The sequence below is a fragment of the Papilio polytes genome, unplaced genomic scaffold (genome assembly GCF_000836215.1).
Source record: "Papilio polytes unplaced genomic scaffold, Ppol_1.0 DF821400.1, whole genome shotgun sequence".
NCBI lineage: Eukaryota > Metazoa > Arthropoda > Insecta > Lepidoptera > Papilionidae > Papilio > Papilio polytes.
The window spans coordinates 4806571-4824339 of NW_013527804.1; the positions used below are offsets into that span (position 1 = coordinate 4806571).

The following is a 17769-nucleotide window of genomic DNA, read 5'->3' on the forward strand; positions in this document are numbered from 1 at the left end:
TTATTCCACCGTTCAATGACAACTGTCATCAATCATTCTATCGTCGTCTTGACATCAATCATGCACGATGCACATTCACCCAGTACTCAAAATTGTTAATGGCCAGTAAGTTTCATAGTGCATTTACTTTTTTATAAAAATATACAATAACCATGTGTTGCTAGATATTTTACCCACTTCTTTGTTGCCTAAGATATCAGCAATTACAGCATATTTTTGAATAATTCGTTTTTTTAATAAAAAGCCCTACACTTACATTGCGCTTTAGGCTATATATTTTCACGTCATTAAACTTAGGGGGTAAATATTTTGGCCAAAAACCCTAATGTGTGAAAGAGACCATAAGTTGCTGCCAACATCAAGAAAGAAACATTGCTAAGGTTTGTCATGTCATGTCATTTTGACATTTGCTATTAATAATTTGACAAATGTGAATAATAAAATAAAATTTTCATAATTTACAGCTAACCTGGCTAACAATTGAACCTAATATCAAAACGTAAAATTCAACTACTGAAGCATCTATATGTTAACATGTTTTAATCAGTTCATTGCCAACATTTGAATATTGCTAAACCCACGCTTTTTCGTCTCTTTCCAATTTCTATCTTGTCTAAAAAAATTCTTGATTATCTATTCGAAAATTTTTTATCTTTTGTATTAAATTAAACTTGTAATTTACAAAAATGGCTAAACATCGCAAACGATTATGTAAATAGCAAGTTCATTGTATAACAGGTGAACTTACATTGGGCCAAGGGAAAACATTGTAGATTTTAATAAGATTAAAAGATTTCAGAACGAAGAAAGGAAGTCTTTTACCATACTTTTAATAAACATTTTGCTTAAATGGAGCGTCGGTGGCTCAGTGGTTTAAGCACTTGACTTGTAATCTACAGGTCTTGGGTTCGAATCCCGCCATGTACCAATATGATTTTCGATTTTTCGAATTTTCATATGTACATAATTTACCCGACGTTCTTACAGTGAAGGAAAACATCGTGATGCAACCTGCACATATCGGCGAAGAAATTGAAAGATATGTGTGAAGTCAACCAACCCGCAGTTGGCCAGCGTGGTTGACTATGGCCTAGTCACCCTTACTTAGGGTAGGCTCCAAGCCCCTCGGTGGGGACGTATAGTGAGCTGTGGTAATACGCTTAAATATTAATGCTTTATTGTGATACTAATTTTGATACATTTTATGGACTTGATTCCTGAACTAGGTTATCCTATATTGCGGGAGCCAATAATTCTCTTAATTTGATAAGGTTTTTTTTAAATCGTCTTTAGTTTGTGTGTTTAAATCTAAAGAGGTTTAATTCGATATCATTTACTTATGAATAAAAGAAAATGGTTAAACCGATAGTTAAAGACATTTCCTTGCGTGTATAGATACTATCAAAGCTAAAATCATTTTAAAAGACCCGCCTGATTGCAGAACATTCATTCAATTAGTACGCGCGAACTGTTCATTACGGCTATTATTTTAAAAGTCTTATAACCAAAATACGTTGAGCTCCGATAACTGCCATGACGGTTTACACGTAGAGAATAAATATTAACTATGCAGGTCATTCAAGCTGGTTGTTATTTAAAATTGTCGATGTTTACAAGCCGTGAATTAATTATTTATGTGTTGGTGTTAATTTATTTTTGAATTGCATATAATTTTTATGGTAAGCCACAAGAAAGTCGTTTGCTTTTTTAAATAAACTATTGAATTTTGTATCATAAGGTATAAATAAAAGTGATTATATATGATAAATAAAGTTATCATGGTTTGTTGTTTCTTGCATTTTTATAAAAAAATGTATAATATATTTGTACATAAAAATGTAATGTAAAAATGTACATGTATTTTATACATAAAAATGCAAAATGCTGACTCTTGAACATGAAATAAATAAAACTTTATTTAATTGTTTATATTTGTCAAATTCTCAATTGCATATGTTACTTACCGTTACCATAATAACCTCGCTTCCTTAATGCCAGCTTGTAGTTTATGGTTCCTTTCTTATATGAAGGTTTTATTTTCAATTTATCGTAAGTGTGGGGCTTTTTATTAAAGAAATTCTTATTCAAAAATACGCTGTGATTGCTGATATCCTACGCCACAGAGTGTATGTTTATGCTTTATTATATTAGTATCGAAGTATAGATAGAATACATTTTTAAGTTTTTTATAGCTATTGGGTGTCAAAAGGTTACGCATATCAACTAACCGAGTGTCATAATATATCAAAAAGTGATACAAACTTCTTCAGTAATTGGACTTAAATGGGGTCAAACTTTTCGCATATCAGTGAAACTAGAAATTTATGTGCGACCACTTACGGCAAGTTAGTAATAGCTTTCTGTTAAATTTGTTTCTGCGCAAATTGAAACTTTTAGATTCTAATTTATGAGGCTATTTTCGTTATTTTTATTATACAAAACTGTCAAAGAATAAGAAACTTTAAGTGAGAACTTGCATTAAAACGGAATAATAAATTAATAAATTGCAATTTGACGCTTCTTTAGTCGATTCTAAGGATGAAGTCTTCATATAAATATACTAGCTTTCGACTTCGTCCACGTGGAACTGAAAAAACAAAAATAGCCTATGTGTTCTTCCAGACTACCTTCTGTGTGTATGCCAAATTATATCGAGATCCGGTTAGCTGTTTTATCAACATCCATCCCTCTATTTCGCATTCATAATATTAGTAAGATATAATAATAACACTAATTAAGAATGGCTTATCTCACGTATGATATTCCAGCGACTGTATCAACTACTTTTCTAGTTCTAAGACTAGTTAAGACGTTTACTACGGCAGGTAAATAATTCTTCATCTGGTGCGGCGGCGGACCAAAATGCGCCTCCAATGATGTTTCCGCCAGTGCGTGGCAGGCCTTTCTAGACCCGCCAGCACTAGAACATATTAAAGTGCTGTAATGTATACACCTGAAATAATCGTTTCGCGCTAGCGAGAGGGACATAGTTTTCTTCGTCCGTACCAGATTAAGTACCACGTCAGGCCGATATCGACCTGTTATGCAGTGAACGTGTTAACGAGCCTCGAAGGGTCCCAAAATAATCGGTACTGTGACTGGACCATATGTGAATTAATGATTTCTTACAAAATTAATTAAAAGAATATGAAAAACTGTCTAATAGGAACTAACCTATCAACATTGGAAGATGTAAACTTAGTTCAGTTATCAACTGCGCGGACGCCGTTATGAGAGCAATTCGCTTTAGGCGTACAGACTATCAGTATAACAGCAGCTATAGTGCAAGTAGGACGTTGTCTGTGCTGTATTGAATGTTGTGCTTTTCATTCAGTTTGATTACAGACTGTGACGTTATTGTTCAGTGATGGCATTGAAATGTATAGTGGCTTTAGGCTTGTTGGCGCTGTTTTTAGGTAAATTCTTTTGTTTTAGTCTGAATGGAAATCGTTTTAACATGTAATTAAATTGTTGGGCTTTGTTTTTGGGCAATTGGCGTGCAATTATTAAAGGTTTGAATATTGAATATTTGACTTTTTTAATACTTAAAACTTTGTTGAATAACTTCTGTAATACAACTATCTGAGCCCTGGTTTTACTTATTGCACACTAAGATATTAGAAATGGAAATAAGTCAAATTATGACCGCGAGTTTTGATTGTCGAAATACATGTGTAAAAATTTTGTCATGTCATGGGATAGCGATATATTCTTGTATAGTTTGTTAGTAGAAATCTATAGTCGAATTTTTTCATTGAAAATTAGAAATTATGTTTACATTTCACTGGCTGACTATTGTCTATGGATTTATTTTGCAAAAGTTTTTAAATTTAAACGGACATGTCTGTTTTTAATAAGTCTATGATGACGTTACATAGGTTTATTAATATTTTATTATATTATTTTAATCGAATTTAAATCTACAGCGAGATTTGCACGTTCTCCGTTCTAATAAACATTCATATATCATACATCATCTTGCATATTTAGTTTTCTTTCATAAATTCATAATAATACCGAAACGCCGTAAGCGTAGGTTTTTAATTATTATTGTATAAAAATATTTTTCCTGCTGCTTTCGATGCCCACGATACAGGCATTGCCTAGTGTGGGCATCATTAGATCAATCACATTTTATCCACTATTTCTATTTATCTTTTAATTGGTTATAACTTTTATTGTTAATTGTTAATCTGTTATTTTTTAATAAATTTCAATTTCAATTTCAACGCAATATATGTTTATAGGGTAATAAATATAAACATCTTAGAAATACAATGAATTTTTTTTCTAAAAATAGGAGATTAGATTCTCCCTTAACCTACAATTTTTTGTATCATGTATACAGAACCATTCTCCGGATATTAAAGACTTAGTTACCCTCCAGTCTTGCGTTTCTCACAGCAAAATAGACTTGCAGATGTTGTTAATCATAACCAATTGGTAGCAATTAGTTAATGGTGCAAACGGTACTTATATAAGGGACGCCATAACTTTGCTTATTGTTTTGAAGAGGACATTAAAACGTTGAATTGCTTTAATAAAATAAACGAATCTTTTGATCCTTGACGACCTATTAAGAGCAGAAAATGTTTTTTTTTTGTTATTTACGGTACATAGATTGATAAATTTTGTTTTGTAAATTTAAATTCATTAGACTTCTAATTCGTCTTTTATCATATTACTACAAGATTTTGAAACACAAATAGTTTATTGGGATAATTTACTCGCGAATTACAGGTTGTAATTTTGACAGTGGTAGAGCTCGCTTCTTCATCTTCGCACGGGGCGTGAAGTGGGAGCATTTCCGCGTTTTGTCTAATAAGTGTGGTGCCGGAGGCCCAACTTTAATCCCTTTTCTTTCCCGCCCTTTTTCTCGTAAGAAAGGAATAGGAAGGGAACGTGGACTTGACGCCGGAGGAGACGCATAGGAAGGGAAAACATCCTCTTCGTGTGCGTTTCCTCCTCCGTCGATTAAGTGTAGGCAACGAATTCGCTATTGCGAATGTCTATGGGCAGCGGTCACTTTACCGTGTTGGCGAATTCAGGTGGTTGCTCGCTCGTTTGCCACCCTATAATGTATAAAAAATATGCCTAATTTCATAAGAAAATCAAGTAGAAATTTTGAAACGAATTTACAATTTAAATAAATACTATTATGAAAAACGATATACGGATCTAGGTATTCCTTACGTTGAAATAGGAACGTTTCGTTCATATAGTAACATACTTGGAATACCTAAATAGGAAGAGGACAATCTCATCACGGACATTAGGGACTTCCGGACACAATTTGTAAATTAAACAATATTGCTTAATTAAATATGCATTTTCATGTGTTTGTGTTCACCTGAAGTGTATGTAAAATGTATAATTTTTTTATGTTCGTAGAGCTAACACTACTATGCTTTTAAATACTACGCTGGAAATACAATAAAACATGATAAGAACTTAAATAAACTTAGATATTATAACACCTAACTATATGTAAGTACTGAAAGCCGGAAATATATACAGTAATGTTCAAAGAAGTTGAATATTACTTGACTGTATCTCTTTGTGCATGATAAAAATATTAATTCAAATGATTGCTTCTAATCAATTGCATTTCATCTTAATTTATACTAGTAGAGGAAGGTTCATTGCCATCCTGCATGCGGGATCGTATTACCATGTCAGTTGCACATCGGTAATTGCTCTTTATTCTCTTAATTATAACGACAAGAGTATAAATGTATACCGTTTACTCTTTGAGACTGGTCTCAAAATCAAAGAGTAAATGGGTAATGAAGATTTAAAGTATTCGCATCCCTTTTATTGGTATTTAAAAAACTGAAACAGCAACATATCTTTTGGCATTTAGGTAGTGGAAGCTTTATGTAATAGATAAAAATAGCACAAAACGAAGTTCTAAAATCACTAGGAACCATCATCCAGTTTGTACGTATATTTTAACAGATTACTTTATCTGGATCTCTTATTTTAACGCTGTCACTTCTACACTAACATTGTACTATTGGCTGTATTACTAATGGCCAGCTCATCTATCACTCGCGTGAATATGTTTTAAAATAAATTAGCTGTCAACACAGCAATTGTACAGTCATATTTCTTCCGCCCCTCATGATCTCTGCTATCACAAGGCGACGTCCTAAATATGCTACATTAAAGTATTAAGGCGCGCACGACCGTCCAATTGAGCATATTAACTGTCCTCTTGAGTCTTGAGCATCAAGCGATATGAGTGTAGCGTGACTACTTTATTTCCAACGCTAATGTTACGGATTAAATTCATTAGAACATATTCCGCACATTTATCAGATTCAAAAACCTGAGTGTATTTTGTTCAAATGTTTGCTAAATAAGATTTAAACTATTGGTGATTTTTAAAACTACTAGAGCATGTCCGACTAAATTGTAAAATGTCTGATAACAATCCAAGTAAAATATATGATGGAAATATCTGATTTTGTAACCAATGAAAATGGCGTCATTTTTAAACTATCTGACCCTCTAACAGCCAGTGGTGGGACAAGCCTTTATATAGTTTTTTAAAGCCTTCAGTATTTTTTAAGCAACCTGTATAACTCGAATACTAAAGCTTGAAAACAGATATCGTTATTTTAGAATTGATTTGCATACTAAACAAGCCTAATGAAAGTGTTTTATTATCATCACGGTAATAAACGTATGACTCGCTCGTGTTTACGATTTATTGCGTACTCAAACAATTGTGTTGAGATGGGGCTCGAATAGACTTATTAGAGTGATCAAAATGGAGTCGTTAAGTTACAGTGAAATTAAACGAGATATGAAAGTACATGTCCCTTTCAAATATTTGGTAATATTCTTAATTAAGAAAATACAATTTATTAAGTGTGAATCATGATTTATCTTACTAATATTATAAATGCGAAAGTTTAGATGGATGGATGTTTGTTAGCATTTGTAGCCTAAACGGCTAAACAGATCTCTATGAAATTTGGCACAGGTTTAGAGCATAGTCTGGAAGAACACATAGGGTACTTTTTATTCCGGGAAATAGTTACGGTTCCTGTGGGATTCATTAATTTAGTTTTTTAATGTTTACTCGATCATTCTGCAACGGTTCAACGTATCCTTTTGAAATTTGGCTAAAACAATGTCTGGAGTACACATGGGATGAGGTTCATCCCCGAGAAATGTCCGGTTCCCGAGGGATACGTAGCTTTTTGTTATTTATATAGTTCTTATGTTTTCTAATACCACGCGGATGAAATCGCGGGCAATATCTCGAATGTTTAAAATTTCAAATCCAGACATTTTAAATATTATATTTTTAACTTTCGGTAATTTTCAAGTTATTGATATCAAATTAATAAAGTTTTGATTTTAATTTGTAAGTTTGAATTACGTATACCTAAGTACTACGAAATTTGTAGTAAGTTTTGGCTTTGTTAGTAGGCGTTTGCTATTAATAGTCCTCCAAATCATTGAGTTATTTCGGGCCACGTTTCAATAAGTTGTTTTCATTAAGGTGATCTCAATTAGATATAAATAGCCAAATATTATTTATTAAAACAAATTTAGATTATTATTGTAACTTTACGTGTTTCTTTTTTATCTAATTTGTATTTTTGCACGAGTTTTCTGAGTATTTTTTGTGAAAGTTGTATATCCCACATCTTAAGAATGCGAAAGTTTGGATGGATGGATGATTATCATAATTTATAGCCTAAACTGTTAAATGTAGAGGATAACTTGGAACGGAATACGAAGACGGAGTCGCTGGCAAAAGATAGTACATAAAAAGTAGTTTATTATTGGTTCCGCTGTCGTTAAAGTTGGTGCAGTTCACTAAAATGACAAGGAATATCTTTTTTGCGTACAAAAAGGTCCTACGTATGTTATTCTTTCATTTAATGTAGTCGCAATGCAGTCGTTGTTTACACTACTTTATGACTTTATTTAAGTTAGTAAATTGGTTCGCGTGGTCACGAGTGGATTAAACAATTAATTATGTAAATGCGAAGGTATGAACAACAGTTTATAAGCATGGGTCACGCACGGTCGACTGCAGTGGAAACGAACCTTAACGTGGGTGTGTTGTCACATTAATTAAATAGGAATAACACTAAACTATGTGGAAAAGCAACACCATTCAGCTACATATTAAACAAGCAAATGCTTATATAATTTAACATGAATTAACTGTAGCGACAGAAAACGTTGTAATATTAGCTGCTAGTTGTTTATTTTAGCACATTTTAACTAACCCGTATTAAAGTAAATCAGATGCAAATAAATGTAGGTTAATAAAATCTATATTTTCTGCAAGAATTCTGCACTCTCCGTCCTTATCCTAATCACGTAATTTCAGCGCACCAATCTTCTATCATCCAAGTCACTCCCTTCTTGATCATGTCACCTTTAGGTAATCCATCTCTTTCTCCTCTACCGGTGTACACATACCCTTATAACTAAAGAAGAAATCTATACTAATATAATGAAACGTAAACACACACTACTTGATGGCGTAAGATGTCAGCAATCACAGCATATTTTTGAATAATTCTTTTTTTAATAAAAAGCCCTATACTTACGTCACGCTTAAGGCTATTTCTTTTCACGTTATTAAACTTAGAGGGTAAATAAATTGGATAAAACCCCTAGTGTGGGAAAGGGACCATAAGCTACAAGCTGCCAACATCAAGAAAGTAAAATTGCCATGGTTTGTCATCATGTCATGTCATTTTGACATTAGCAATTGATGATTTGACAAATGCACAAATAAAATATTTTATTTTTATAAATTCGTGCGGATGAAGCCGCACGGGAACAGCTAGTGTGTTTAGAAAACCGTAGTGTTATCTTTTCAGAAGTAGCAACAGAAGGAATTCATTTGAATATAACTAGCGCTTGGAAGCCAGACTTCGGTTGGGAAGTGACTTGTATGTGGGAGACACCGCCCAATGATACACTACAGTCGGTGCGATTGCAGAATAATGGACAGCAGTTCATGATCTACAGACCTGAGGTGAATTTTATTTGTAACTGGAAACATATGCTGTCCTATCCTTCACTTTTGTAAAGCTCTTGGAGGTCCTAGCAATATAATTTGCAATTCCGTAAACTGGTTAATGAAAATATTATGTTAAAAATGCTTTTTTATAACCACGGTACTTTAATAATTCTAGTTTTGATTAAGCCGATAATACCCGATAAATGCCGGGTTTCTGAAGTTTTATACTTACCTAGTGATTCAATAGTGTTAGATTGACTATGTTTTAAGGGAGTAAACCTTATTTTATCGAACCGAAAACACTAACGAATGGTTAAACCTAGCTGAGAAATCGCCCATGTTTCCTTTATTTTAAACAGATACACGGTGCATCTAGAGTGGAAGCATTTAGAACACCAGAGAACGTGATGAGCGTCGATTGTACGTTAACCGCGACAAAGGGACGCAAAGGACGATGTGTTCTCACTATCGAGCCTTACCAGCCGCCCACGAACGATTTCACGTACACGTGTGAAGTATCCGGAGAGCGGCCTACATTCATGATTGAGAGAATGGACTATGTAGTTAAAACCATAGGTGAGGAATGTTTAAACACATATTTTTTTGATGAAAATGTTAGTATATTTTTGTTAATTTACTAATATTTCCTTTAACCATTCCAACTAAGCTCTAGGCTTGTTCTAGGTTATGGTTTACAATAGTCGAATGGCGGGATTCGAAACGTCGGCCTCAAGATCGGTAGTCCGTACCCCAAACCATTAGGCTGTTGGCGCTTGATATATATCTTGCCTACCATTTTCTATATATTCTTGCAATTTTTTTTAATAAGCTGCGTTTCATACTGGACATTTGTATATTTCCTGTTTTGTGTGAATAATTATATCTCAATAGTTACCTTTACTGAGAATAATACTATCATTATCTTACTTTTGACTTACACATATCTTAAGTCATGAGAAGTATAAAATAATTAAATTACATTTTTTTTATTTCTTAACATATCTGTGTATTATTTTACAGTGCCTCCGAGCAATGCTAAATTGGAATATAAGAAGTACGATGAAGTTTCTCCTGGACGTGTTATGATGAACTGCACATCTACTGGGCTTCCAGCGCCGACCTTGCAGTGGACAGTCGGTAATGACAAGGTTAGCGTTGCAAATTATGTTAAACGCCATCTGTAATTTACTTTTTCTTTTAGATTTAGCATCCCTAATACTTAATTAATAATAAGATATTCTACAAGAGTGTCGTTACATGACAAAAGATAAGTCTTCATAGGCATTTTGTCTGCTGAAATATTATATTCTATCCACCAATGTTTGGTCTTAATTTGTACGTAGACTCAGAATGATTAAAATTCAGATAACAAATACTTTTAGCATACGCCGGTACGAATTTGTCGGATGTAAAGGATCAGATAAAGCGTTTTAAATTAAACGTAGCGTTTACGAGAGGCGTTAGGGTTGCCTTTTACTTTCTGCTCCCTAATTTATTTTCTCGCAAACCATTTATCAAAGCTTATATTAGTATGGCATGTGACGTGGGACATTTGATAAAGAATATATTCCGAATTATATACGATTGTCATGTTGGATTTTTGATTTATTTGTAAAGATAACATCAAATGTGTTTATACGAATTGTTGTGTTTTTAGTATAAAAATTATTTGAAAAACTAATAGTTTTGAAACGGGTACACTTTCTACTACAGCTAATGACTTCGATTTTATCAGGACTGAACAATTTGGGACAAAAGTTCAATAACACTTTCAACTATAAAATTGATAAACATAATTTGAATTTTGTGTAACTGTTACATTTGGCTTTTGTGGGTTATTTAATTGGGCTAATTTAACAATGTGAAAACTAATTCTTCCCTCGTTATTTTTAACACCGACAAAATCATCGTCTATCTCATAACCCCTTTAAAATACTAAGTCGACTAGATTTTGTGTGGGTGTTTGAGGCGTGAAAATTCACAGTAACGCTTCATGCTCTTGTGTTGACAGGTCCAAGCTGACTTTACTGGAAGGTTCTGGAATAGGACAACGAAGTTATGGCATGTGTGGTCGTTCTTCGCGTATACTCGGGTGGATCCATCGACGACCATTACATGTAGTCCTGAAGTAGTGACACAAGAAGAGCTGCTCAAAGGATCGCCGGCTGCATTTAGTTCTGCTAATCTATTAGGTATGTCTTCACACTTAAGGGCACAGTAAAGTTTTTTTTTATTTATTGGGGTTAAAGAACAACAGCACAATAAAAATGATACAGTAGTTTTGAGTAGATCCATCCACAACTTTACCACGTAGTAACTATAATAACAAAATAATCTATAAATAAAGTTAGTTTTTGTTGATTTTTACGTGTTCATATTCTTCGAATGCATGCGGTTTATTTGACGCTTTTGTCCGTATTTGAATAAATGATCGATTTAATAAAGTATTAGATGTAAATAATTACGCAAAATAGGGTATTCTATAGTTTTATTAGACACGAAAACCTACTTTATTTTAAGATTTCGATTCGATATCTTAGTTTTTTTATAGAATTTAATTTAGATAATGAAATATTTTCATTCGTTGTTAGAGGTATTTTCGTAACTTAATAAAGCATGTTTTGCGTAATTATCATCTAAGCTTTAATTCATCTTAAATACTGTCGCTAACGTTTTCGCCTTATTTTCTCTCGTACACTTTGTCCCCGCATTTTCGTACTCGACGCTAAATTACCAGAAAATCGTTGACGAGACAAGCCTGAGATTTGTAGTAATTTGTCGCGTAATTAAATACTAACTTCGCAGAATTTACTGTAAGGTTTTCAATTTGATAACTTAATTTTACCTACAAGATTATTAGAATTGTCAAGATATTCGACAATGTTATTATTTTTTAATTACTTGCTACTTGGGGAAAATATGGGATTATAAATTATTTTCCTCGGTTAAAAATATTAGGTTTATTAAATCTTGTCTAGCAATAAAAAATGCTAGAGTTCTTAATGACTTATAACAATGAATATGCTTTTTTAAATTGTTGTTAAACGGAACGTCTTTTACCATCGTTATTTTTTTTCAGATCCAGCCAAAACAATGATATTGCTGTTTACAATTATTGCTCTTCTTCGGTGACGTTTGAAGATTGAATATAGGAAAAGATACTTAAATGAAACAAGACATTTGATGTATATGTATTATAATTTCAGAGTTATACATAATGCTGCGGTTACACATTATATACCCGTAAACAGTAAGCGACGAAGAAAGTTACATGTGTCTCGTAAGAGATGTAACTTTATTCGTCAAATTGGGCTTGTTCCGTTTACTTAACTAAATTTACCTAACCAGGTAGGTAACAAGAATATTTTTCCGTTTTCGTAACCAGTCAAGTTTTTGCTAGGGTGGGTAAACTTTACTAGTTTCATGCCTTCAATCCCATGTAAAAACAATCATCTATCGATTTCAAGAGCAAATATATCTATTCAATATCGACCTAGATATTTTACGTTTGTTCTCGATTTTTATGTTTTAAGTCCCGGAATTCATCTTGCCAATTCCAAAATTTCTAATTTTTTATTTTTTTATACCATAAGGCGACAAACGATCAAAGTTGGGCCTTCGGCACGCAAAAATGCAAGTGTGCGGATACCAAACCGCTGATACTACTGTGAAACCACAGGGCCGATTTCACTCTAGCGGAAACCACACAGCTAATATTTGGAATTTTGGAAAAGTAATACTTTACTTAGTAATAATAATAGTAATAGATGTCCCGGAAAATAGAAAAGTATACGCATCCGGTTACGAAAACGGAAAAATATTTCTTGTTACCTAACTGGTTAGGTAAACAGAACAAGACTCAAATAGTATAATACAATTTAAATGTAGAACTAGATCGTAAAAGCTTTTAATGACACTAGCAGACTATAAATATGTATGGAAGTATAAGAAATGGATGGCCAAATTCGTTTAGCGATTGATAAACTATTTTAGAATATTAATTAGCTATTTCTTATATAAATAACTTATGTTACACATTACAGTTTTATTGGAATTTGCGATACACAAGGTCCAGTGTAACCGCAGCTTAAGAGTTATTCCCTTGAATGTTGGCAACACTGCATTTTCCTAATTTCGTTAGGAATCAAATTATGTTATATTTACTCTTTAGTGATTATGAATATTAACTATTGCAGTATTGAATATTGCTTTATGTAGTTTTGATATTATAAATGTACTTTTCAATGGCAACTCAGCCTTTGTAAACGCTTTTTAATGTTCGGAAATGACATTTTGCTGCCAAAAGAAATGCTGTGTTGCCAACATATTTAGAAAATCTTTTAAATTGCAGATTATTAAAGAAATTCTTATCGCAGCAATGTAAATTTTGATATTTTAAATTTTATTATCTTACTATTTTCATGGAGATTATTTTTCTTTACTAATGAATCAATATTTACTATATTTTTATGGAATTGAAAATTCAAAATTATCAATAAATTTAGCTAATAGTTAACATTGACAAAAATCTATGAATAATTGTTTCATAGAAGTTAGTTACCATAAGTGCGAGATTTAAAAATATTAAAGCATTTATTTAATAATAGGATGAATATGAATGTAAATAATAAAATTATTTTGGACGTATGAGGTAATTTTTTTTAAACGTTTTATCTTAAAAATAAAATAACATGACATATTGGATAATACGTAGTGTTTACAACTAAAATACATTAGGAATTGCGACTAGACAGATGTAACCGATGTAACCGCCCACACATGTACAAAAAACATTGCTTTCTGTTTTTTTCAAAGAGAATGACAAGGACGGCGTTATATACGTGTTTCTTCAGCGGTCATGAATGATTTGTACTATTTTTAAATCATAAAGTATGTAGCCATATAACTCAAGATTTTTGCAATTTTAAAATGTTAAAAATTCCATTTTGTTTAATTTATTACGATAAAATTCAATGATTTAATACAAGGACGATAATAATGGTTCGTTATCCACACCAATTAACTAATGTTAACTATCACAGTGCCTTTCTCAATTTATCTCTTTTCCTTTCTTTTTTCCTTACTATTCACTAGACTTGTAAAAGAATGCACAAATCTACACTAACATAAAGAGGAAATATTTGTATGTATTGAAATAACTCAAAAACTACTGGGCCGATTTAAAATTTTTCGCCACTAAAAAGCTATGTTATCAGTAACAGACTATAATTTAGTTAAATTTTACACGGACGAAGTCGCGAGCTACAGCTAGTGTAATATACGAGGATTGTAAGTTTGTGCATACTTTTAAACAGTAGGCGGACCCAATTTCAACCAGCTGATACAATCAGTCTCTTTTACTGCATTTTTTTAAATTTAATTAACATTTAATTTTTTGACGAAAAAAAATTGTGCGTTATATTTAAAGTAAAAAAGCACGCATGTTATTTGTAAACGATTAAATTCTACATGTAATGTTAAATTTGAAAATTACGTCATTTTAATTTGGATGGATTTTAAACAAGATTTATCAACATAATGAAAAGCCGGAGGCCTAATTTTAGTCCCTTTCCCTTTCCACCCCTTTCTTAAGAGGAAAGGTTGGGAAGGAAAAGCGGATTTGACGGTGGAGGAGACGCGTAGGAAGGGGAAATGCCCTCCTTATGAGCGTCTCCTCCTCCGTCAATTAAGGCAAAGCATCTACAATTGCAGATGTTTATGGACAGCGGTTGCTTTCCATTTCGATGGATTCAGACGGTGGAGGAGACGCGTAGGAAGTGGAAATATCATCTTTATGTGGGTCTCCTCCTCTGTTAATGAAGGGTAGGCAACGCATCTGCAATTGCGGATGTTTATGGGCAGCGGTCGCTTTCCATTTCGGTGGATTCAGGTTGCCGCTTGCTTGTTTGCCACCTTAGATTATAAAAAAAAGCTTGGATTTAATTTCTAACATTTAAGAATTGTGACTATCACAAAGGATGTCTGTTATGTTTAAAAACTCCAATTAAACTGTTGATTTTTAATTAAATTTCACTTAAAATACGGCAAGTTTCATTTAAATAGTTTGAGAACCTTATAAGTTAATACTTGAGCTTACTTATCTACAACTTTCCACATACATTGGAAGTACCTAGTTTTTAATTTGCGAACTATTCAAGACTTTTAGATTTATGACAAATGACGTAGGGCGACAAACTTATTTGACCCGATGTAAAAAAATGGGACCCACCTGCAAGCAATACCTTTCGGATAAAAAAAGAATTATCAAAATCGGTCTCCTAGCGGCGGAGTTATGCCGTAACACACATACAAAAACATACAGACTTGAGTACCTCCTTCTTTTGGAAAGTCGGTCAAAAATAACTAAATTAATCCACAGTCGCCCTCTGTTATTAAAAACATTATTGTATTGTCTTTGAAGACCCATTTACATGATGCAAGTTTTTTGCCCATTACATACAGTAAAAGTTAACTATACAAGACAATTATTGCTACACTTATTACTGGCAATGGCCAAGAAACATACATCGTGTAAATGGGCCTTAATTCTTATATCTTCTTACCGTCATTTTGTGCTTTTATTTTTTTTTATTTTCAAACAACTAACCTCGATACTAGGCTTTGACAGGAAGAAAAAAAAGTATTTTTTTAAAATCCACTTAACATTTATGACCTTGTCTAAGGACCTTTTAAATAATAAGGTTAAAAAATCAGGTTTCTTTATAATTTACGTCCTATACGGTCTATTAAATTATCTAGCGCCACTCGGCCAGTAAAGTTTGTCGCACTATACTAGGACAAAATACATTACATGAAATATTAATTAAATATATATTAATATATAAGGATATCACGTTTTAATTAGAAATACATCACTGAAGAGATCTAAAATACATATTTATACTTAAATTGTTAAGTTACATAATTGAATACAAATGCTATTGCTTAAATTACACTTGAAATGTTTTTACAAAACTTTACATAAACATACATAAGTGTAAATAAGGTACTGATTCAGAAACACGTTACTAATTAACTTGAATTTGACTAAGTTATAATAAGTATATAAGTATAACTAGAATCACTAAAAGCACTATTCAAGTATGTACTATTAACGTGACTAGACAATAAAAAATGGCTTAACCTTCAATTTTAATTGAACAGTAGGACTGTTCAGTTAGTAGTTGTTACTTGGTTAAATAAGCCATACAGTCTTCAACTAAGAAACTATATTATCATAGACATATTTAAAACTCTCAATAGATTACATTATAAAATGTAATTTAATGAAAAAAAAAACTTCTTAACATACTTATAATAACTTGTGCGGATAAAGACACTAGGATAATCGATTATTTTACATTTAAATCGAACTAATATCGATTTATACAGATAACATCGATTTTAAACAACCATTTTCACATACCAGTATTAAAAACATAAAAATAATTGGATATGTTAATATCGATTAAATAAAGCTTTAATGGAATGTTTTATTAGATATCTTTTACCGTATTTTTTATATATTAGAGCCTACTGTTAAAAAATATTAAAACGCTATTTTAACATATTGAAAATGCAAACTAGATATGACTCATAATTCAAGAGCAGTCTTTATTAATTCTACACGTAAAATATAGAGAAGTCTATTAAAACAATAACTACCATAATTTCATATTTATACACCAAACAGTTCAATTAGAACAAATATATGAAATTCTATCAATAAAAAATTAAGTAAATATAAAATCAGATTATTTAAAAGCACCATATAACGTTAAAGTAATTTTTATTGTGTTCAATATTTCAATTATTTAAACATATAAACAAATTTATGGAAATTATCGTAACTTTTACATGAAATTAATTATAAAATATTTTAAGATCAAATTTTATTGAAATATACGGAGATATTAAACAGATGGTCCTTCAAGTCGGAACTTTATAACCAAACAGAATATATCTTAACATAATACCATATATTGTTTTTACAAGAAACTGTTTTGCATCTGGAATATTGCAATTTGTATGACACAAAAAATATACATTGAAATAATTTAAAACTTTCAACGAATAAGCATGTTCAACAACTAACGTAATTTTATTTTCTATTGTTAGAGTAATTCGGTTATTTTTGGCATCTGTATGAATAACACAAATAAATCTATAGAATATTAACTTAAATATACATTTGGAAATAGACTAGATTATAAGAGAATCAGTCGGGCATGTTTCAGGGCGCCGTTTGGAGCCACGCGCGGAGTCCTTTGGCCCTCTCTGTCACTCCATCCGATGTCTCGTTTATCATGGGATCCGGCTGGAAAAACACGTTTTTATTTATTTTATTTATTTATTTACTAGATTTCGCCCGCGACTCCGTCAGAAAAAAACAGAAGTCAGTCGCCTATGTGTTCTTCCAGACTATCCTCTACGTCTATGTCAAATTTCATCGAAATCCATTGAGAGGTTTAGGCTACAAGCTCTAAGAAACATCCATCCATCCATCTAAACTTTCGAAGTATACTAAAACTAAGCTACTACAAGATTTGCGCAAGGGCGGCCTTTATTGCTAACAGCAATCTCTTATAGGCTCTCTTACATCTGTACTATATAATATTATAAAGAGGAAAGATTTGTATTTTTGTATGTATTCGATTCGCATAAAAATTACTGGGTCGATTTTAAAAAATTCCTTCACCAATAAAAAGCTAAGTTATCAGTGAGTAACATAAACTATATTTTTTTATTTTTTATTTCACGCGGACGAA

General features: G+C 32.1%; 1 protein-coding gene and 1 long non-coding RNA gene across 2 annotated transcripts in view; one reads left to right on the top strand and one right to left on the bottom strand.

Annotated features, from left to right (window-relative positions):
• Positions 1–3261: 3261 nt before the first annotated feature.
• On the top strand, positions 3262–13401 carry LOC106108980. The gene is made up of 6 exons (XM_013290355.1): positions 3262–3416; positions 8859–9016; positions 9361–9577; positions 10022–10149; positions 11013–11193; positions 12081–13401. The coding sequence occupies exons 1-6, from the start codon at positions 3368–3370 to the stop codon at positions 12131–12133; spliced, it is 786 nt and encodes a 261-aa protein (XP_013145809.1). The 5' UTR covers positions 3262–3367; the 3' UTR covers positions 12134–13401.
• A 1932-nt stretch (positions 13402–15333) lies between these two features.
• The window catches only part of LOC106108803, a 4380-nt gene continuing 1944 nt past the window's right edge, over positions 15334–17769 (bottom strand). Inside the window, exon 3 of the long non-coding RNA XR_001225964.1 lies at positions 15334–17318. This is a non-coding gene — a long non-coding RNA (uncharacterized LOC106108803). The remainder of the gene's footprint in view (positions 17319–17769) is intronic.

Bases quoted from the DNA above. Each gene is read 5' to 3' on its own strand.
- LOC106108980 (XM_013290355.1), top strand. From the start codon at position 3,368: ATGGCATTGAAATGTATAGTGGCTTTAGGCTTGTTGGCGCTGTTTTTA. The intron at 9,578-10,021 runs GTGAGGAATGTT...ATTATTTTACAG, and splicing joins CTATGTAGTTAAAACCATAG to TGCCTCCGAGCAATGCTAAA. The intron at 11,194-12,080 runs GTATGTCTTCAC...ATTTTTTTTCAG, and splicing joins TAGTTCTGCTAATCTATTAG to ATCCAGCCAAAACAATGATA.